Raw genomic sequence first — 6,000 nt, forward strand, 5'->3', positions numbered from 1 at the left:
AGCCTGCCGAGGGGTGTAGAGGGTTGGGTAGGTGGTTTCGGGGGGTCTAGGTTGGCTGGGTGGGGCTGTCGGGTGAAATAGAGGGCTGGAAGGGGATTGTCGGAACTTAAGAAGGAAGGAAGAAGATGAAACAGTGGCTGGGCAGTGGGGTAGAGCTGCCGACAGTGGCTGGGCAGAGGACTAGGGTTTCTGAACTCAGCTCTGATACCAAAAAGGATGAAAAGAATGATTTGGTTTACCAATGAATGAGGTAGAGGTCATCTATATATAATAGATACAATTGAGGAAACGATATAAATAAGGCAATAAATCAGTAATTGGCACAATCACAGATTATATACATAATACTAAAAATAAAAAGGTTCTATATACTCTAATTCCTATATTCAACATGTATGTGTATTTATGTTTCTGAGGATGCTGATCAGTGCAGCTAGTGTTTCTCATAGTTTTCACTGTTTTTTAGTGCATGTGGTGCCATTTGTTTTCCTTTAACAGCTATAGGTTTTGCTTCTCTTGAAGCAAAGAGGAGATTTAGGGCCCCTCGAAGTGCACCTACGCACCCATCTCCAATAAATGAAACTTCTAGACCTGTAGAACATGTCACCAAGGAGGCTGCTGCTTGTAAAACAGACTGCTCACCAGCATCCCTGCTTGACTCCAGATATCTGGCGATAGCCTCTTCTCCAGATGACTATGTGAGTTATTCAATTTGGAGCTACTACATTTCAATCGATATTAGTTGTTAGTGAGAATTCATCTTATGCTATTCCAAACTTCATCTTTTCTTTTAGGTGGATAATGGTGTTGTGACAGAATCTCCTGAGAGTTTGGAATCTCCAAGTGATGGTAAGGATATAACTTCCCCTCAAATGGGCCTAAAGATCAGTTATAAAATGATATTAATTTATATGCTCATAAACTAATTAGGATTGCATGGTAAAAAAGATACTTTGGGTGCCGAGAGAAGTTCACAAGATCCTTTGCTGCAACAGTCCAGACATTCAACACATAAACCTTGTATGACATTGCACAAGGAGTTTGAATGGAAATCTGCCTCAGATGTAGATGAGGGTGAAACTAGAATACAGAATACCAAGGTCACCGTGAGGAGTTCATATTTTCAGCAGAAGTTGGCAAAGGAAAATGACGAAGAGAATCAAAATGAAAATCTCTTAGGCAAGGAAGATGTCTCCACAGATAAATGTGAGAATGTCAATCCTGATTGTGAAAATAAGTCTGCTTCAGTTGCAGGTGAGGTCAAAACTAGAATAAAGAACAGAAAAACTATGGTGAGTTCTTATTTTCCACATAAATCTGTAAATGAAAGTGATCAAGACAACAGACAAGAGAAACTCTTAGTCAAGGCTGATCTTACAACTTCTACATGTGAGAATGCCATTCCTGAGAGTGCTTCTTCTGATGATTGCTGCTTTAACAGCTCAATCCTGAAAAGGAAGGTTGCCCCTGTTGATAGTAATCAAATGGTAGTGCTTTCACTTTAGTGTATATATCCTTGGTTTGTATTCTTGTGTTTTTCTACTAATATGTCTCAAATTGATACCATGCAATTTCTTTCTCTTGTTTCAGGAAAACATGAATTATAAGTGCAGTCGGACAAATGTTTCTCTTCCAATTCGAAGTATGTATCACTGTCAAAGTGCTATTTAGTGAATTATATGTTAGAAACTGAAGCCTGATATTTGTGATAAGAAATTCAGATGCATGTCTTATTTAACTCAAATTATATATATATATATATATATATATATTCTATTTGCATAAAAAACTATGGTTATACCAGAATCCCCAAAAAATGATTACACATGATTTATCAAATTACATACTGATGGTGATTATCTTATCCCTGTATACTTTGTCCTTTGCCATGTGATATAGTCCACAAGAAGAGCAAGAAAGAGTAAATTTAAGGATTAAGGAAGCAATTAAAATCGGATGTGGTCATGCTTTCAAGGCGGGACCTATAGAAACCAAGCATAGTCGTGTTTATGGTCTTAGTAGAGTTTTATTTATAGTCATTCAGGTTAGATATTTATTTGGTTTGTTTCCCATATGTTTTATAGTGTTTTGTTAGGGGTATTTTGTTAATTTGCATAATTTTTTGGACATGGGCTGTATGGTTTGCCCATGAATTGTCATATGGGTCAAGTTATGTGATTAGCTGTTATTTTATGGGTTTAATTTGATTTCAGATAGTTTATGAAGTCAGCTTTCTTCCTTGTATGGCCTTCCCAGATTTGTTGGCAGGAGGGTATGGAATAGCATCTATGGATGTAAGTGTGTACGGAAGAGTGGATGTAAGTGTGATATGGGGACATGGGGATGGGTATTGTGCAATGACAATGATAAGAATTGGAATGGGAATAGCCAGTAATGTTAGTATGGAGTTGACGAGTACTAGCAACATTAGGAGTTGAGTTTTAGAAAGGAAATCAAATCATATTACTAGTAAGAGTTCTATAATAGCTATATAAAGCTATGCAATGCTTCTGTTTGAATAGCATTGAGTTATTTAAGAGTTTTAAAGCTTTCTTGTGAATTGTGTGATGAATCTAACCTTGGTGTGAGGAAAACTAGGTGCTAGGAGTTGAGTTTTAAATAGGAAATCAAATCATATTACTAGTAAGAGTTCCATAATATGTATATAAAGCTATGCAATGCTTTTGTTTGAATAGCGTAGAGTTTTAAAACTTTCTTGTGAATTGTGTGATGCAAATCTAACCTTGGTGTGAGGAAAACTGGGGTCTATGGTTAGAGAAGAGGCAACAGTTTCGGACTTTGAATGAACAAATGATCCTATGGTGTTCTCTAATTGGCTTGCTTCGATTGAGGAGTTTTTGTGATTGGTATGATTGAGGGGATGATCAGAGAGTGATATTTGTCTAGATCAAACTTGTAGGTTTGACATTGATATGGTGGGCATGGTGTTGAAGGAGGTATTTAGACACTGGAATTGCCATCAATAAGTACATGTCTAAAGATGAAAACTAAGGTTCAAGAGAAGTATATGCCTTCAAATCATCATGAAAAAGTCATGCAAACGACTCTTTAATTCTACGCATTGAAGCACAAACATCTATCTGAATGCTGCTTTCTAGTGTCTGATGGGTCCAGTTTTTTTCCTCGGACACAATGGGGACAAGTGAGACATGTTTAGGACATGTGGACTGCGGTGTCAAAATGATATTTTAAAAACCTTTAAATGGACTTAAAAGTGTAAAAAAAGAAAAGTTTAAAGAATAAAACTAAGTAAAAAAATGATTACAACAGTTTGTAAACCCTAGCCGGTCTTGCATTTTTATCGTGAAGAAATTATGCCCTAGCAAAGCTTTCGAAGTTCTTGAAGTCCTAGCGAAGTTGCCAAAAGTCCCTTGTGAAGCCAACAAGCATGTCAAATGCCCTAGCAAAGCTATTGTGGGTTGATTTCTCTCCTTTGCTTGTCTCTTTCTTCATTTCTCTCTCCTTTGTTTAAGTTCTTCTCCCTCCCTCTTCTTAGTTCGACCTTCTCTCTTTCTTCGCTTGCCATTCAAAGTTATTTTTCTTAGGTCAATACCACAGCTGAGGTCACCGGAGAAGAATGCAGAGGTTTTGTTTGGTGCAGCTTTTTCAGAAAGCAAAAACCAAAAGCATCCCTCCTCCAGCTTCCAGATAATCATCTTTTTTCAGCTTAAAACTTTTTTGATTCTCTTAACTGTTTTTTTTCTTGTTTGTTGTTTGTCTTTTCTCATGGGTTTGTTCACTTTAAGCTACCTTGAACTTGTCTTAATATTGGAAATAAGAAGGGCTGAAATTCGGTCGACATTTTAAGCTGAGACATGCTTTGGCTAGGTTTGTGCTGCTGTTGTAACCTCTGGCTAGGTGCAGACTCATTGCGGCCATTTCCAGCTTTCATCCTTGATATTGAATGGCTGATCCTCATAGCAAACATTCCATCAATTTTCTTATGTGTTCATGTACTGCATTCGACTATAATTTGATTCTCTTAACTGTATCTACTTTGTTTAATTATTCTATCTTGTCGTTATCAATTTTGTAATGCCTCCAACATTTGTTTCTCTAGGAGAATAGACTTAATATGATTCTCTGCTTCAGGTAACAGCATTTCTACCCTTGATGATACAGTTACAGAGACAAAGGCTGAAGGAGGGGAGTTTGGATGTAACATTTCCCATTTAGCAAATTATTCTGACATAGCAGAGAAATCAATGGAAAAGTTTGTTTCTGTAATATCATCATTCAGGTGCTCCTCATCTGGTTCTCATGCTAGTGGACTCCGTGCCCCTCTAAAAGATGTGCAGAACACATGTACTAGTAGGTAATGTTGTTTGACCTTGATGCTAAAGTTTATTGCCCCTAAACAAATCCTTTTATGAGCATCTTAGTAATTTGTATGTGTTTGTTGAAGGTCAAATGTTGGTGTGGATTTAAACAAATTTGCATATGCACCAACTAATCGGAAGGCTTCCTCAGCACAATGCAGACGCTAAGCTTGGATAGATATTTAAACAGAAATTTGTTCTGGCACAACTCATGGTTTTTCAATTTAGTAAAGCCACACTCTTAAATGTTGTCATTCTTTGGTGTCTGTAAGTTTGGCATTTCCTTTCTTATTTTTTTGTTTATTTATCGTTCCACTTTTATGTTAGTTTAAACTATTTCTGATATCTTTTATGTAGAGCTTACTACAATCAAAGACTCATTTTGGATTTGTCGAGGCCTTAGATTATGCTGCCACCTGTGTGATTCACAACCTTCGCATCATAAGCTTGTAGGTTGAGATATGGCAATGCCTTGTTTTTGTATATTCAGTTATCTGGAGCTTATGGATAATAACAATGTAGTACTCTCTCTGTAACTGTTGCCATGTATGCATTGTAGCCTCTTGCTTCACTGGGCTCAAATGATTGCAGTTTTCTTTAAAAGTATTTTGTTTGTTGTCAAATTAGTCTCTTTCACTCCTAGATTTTAGGTTGTCATTCTTGTATGCTAATGGATAATGATCAAGAGCTTGTATTAAATGACAATTTTCTATTTACGGAATTTTGTGCATGACTGATATTGTGATAGAACTGTTAGAAAGGTTCTTGTTTGAATACTGTGGTATTACTAAATTTCTGTTTATTAAACCTTTTTGGGCAAAAGACATTTTCCTAGTTTGAGGTAGCGTGGTGTGTAATGATATTGTGTTATTGAAAATTAGTGGTTGATTTCTCTTTGACCAAATGGTTATTGTTTCAGTAAACAAATCACTGCTAAATCTATACCATGAGAAACGTAAATAATGACTTGTCTGTGGACAGGAGTGGAAGGCAAAGCCCTGTATACATTGACGTTAATCAAGGTTGGCTTTTGTTTATTTGGGCTCATCCTGTTTAGTTTCTTCCCTAAGAACTTTGGAGGCCCAATTATTTTCCTTTTCAAATCAAACTTAAGAACCCAAGTACAGTTGGATATTATTGTTGAACTTTGGGTTAGGCTGCTTTCTCAGAAAAACCAGAAATAAATTTTACACTTCCAATGACTAGCAAGACCCAGTTTACTGTAAAAGTTTGTAGCTATAACAATGATGCTACAAAGACAAAAGTCAGAAAAGTTCACATAATGCAGTGATTGGCTGTTATTAAGTCCCCAATTGTTTAAAAGACTTGGGGGTTTTTGGAAATGGGTTTAACTATGTATATTTATGTGTAACCTCGTCTTGCACGTGATATAAACATCCATACATATAGAAAAGAAAGAATGCAAACGGGGACTAAAAAACCTTCCCCAACTTGAGTTTTGATATCATGTTAAGTTACCAGTTGTCCCAAAATTAAAGCTTTTAGGAAATGGACCCAATAATATATATCAAGCTCACCAACAATAGCAACAAAGCATTCTTCTTGGTGGAGTGTTGACTCCATCCAGGATGAATGCAGTGTTGAGATAATTGTATTTTATACTCTTCTGTGTTGGTGTTGTTTTCCCGTCTATAATGAA

At 36.5% G+C, this 6,000-nt stretch overlaps 1 protein-coding gene across 5 annotated transcripts in view; it reads left to right on the forward strand.

Annotated features, from left to right (window-relative positions):
- LOC114288084 (5'-3' exonuclease family protein) overlaps window positions 1–5,070 on the forward strand; it is a 47,253-nt gene extending 42,183 nt beyond the window's left edge. For 2 of the 5 annotated variants that reach the window (XM_082887476.1, XM_082887479.1), the window contains exons 9-15: window positions 505–698; window positions 795–849; window positions 931–1,487; window positions 1,591–1,642; window positions 4,114–4,336; window positions 4,427–4,607; window positions 4,698–5,070. In XM_082887476.1, coding sequence (XP_082743602.1) covers window positions 505–698; window positions 795–849; window positions 931–1,487; window positions 1,591–1,642; window positions 4,114–4,336; window positions 4,427–4,508 — 1,163 coding nt within the window. In that variant the 3' untranslated portion in view covers window positions 4,509–4,607; window positions 4,698–5,070. The remainder of the gene's footprint in view (window positions 1–504; window positions 699–794; window positions 850–930; window positions 1,488–1,590; window positions 1,643–4,113; window positions 4,337–4,426; window positions 4,608–4,697) is intronic. The other 3 variants (XM_082887478.1, XM_082887477.1, XM_082887480.1) reach the window with 3 other exon arrangements.
- The last annotated feature ends 930 nt before the right edge of the window (window positions 5,071–6,000 follow it).

The sequence above is a fragment of the Camellia sinensis genome, chromosome 9, assembly GCF_055761805.1.
Source record: "Camellia sinensis isolate YWXY chromosome 9, ASM5576180v1, whole genome shotgun sequence".
Taxonomy (NCBI): Eukaryota; Viridiplantae; Streptophyta; class Magnoliopsida; order Ericales; family Theaceae; genus Camellia; species Camellia sinensis.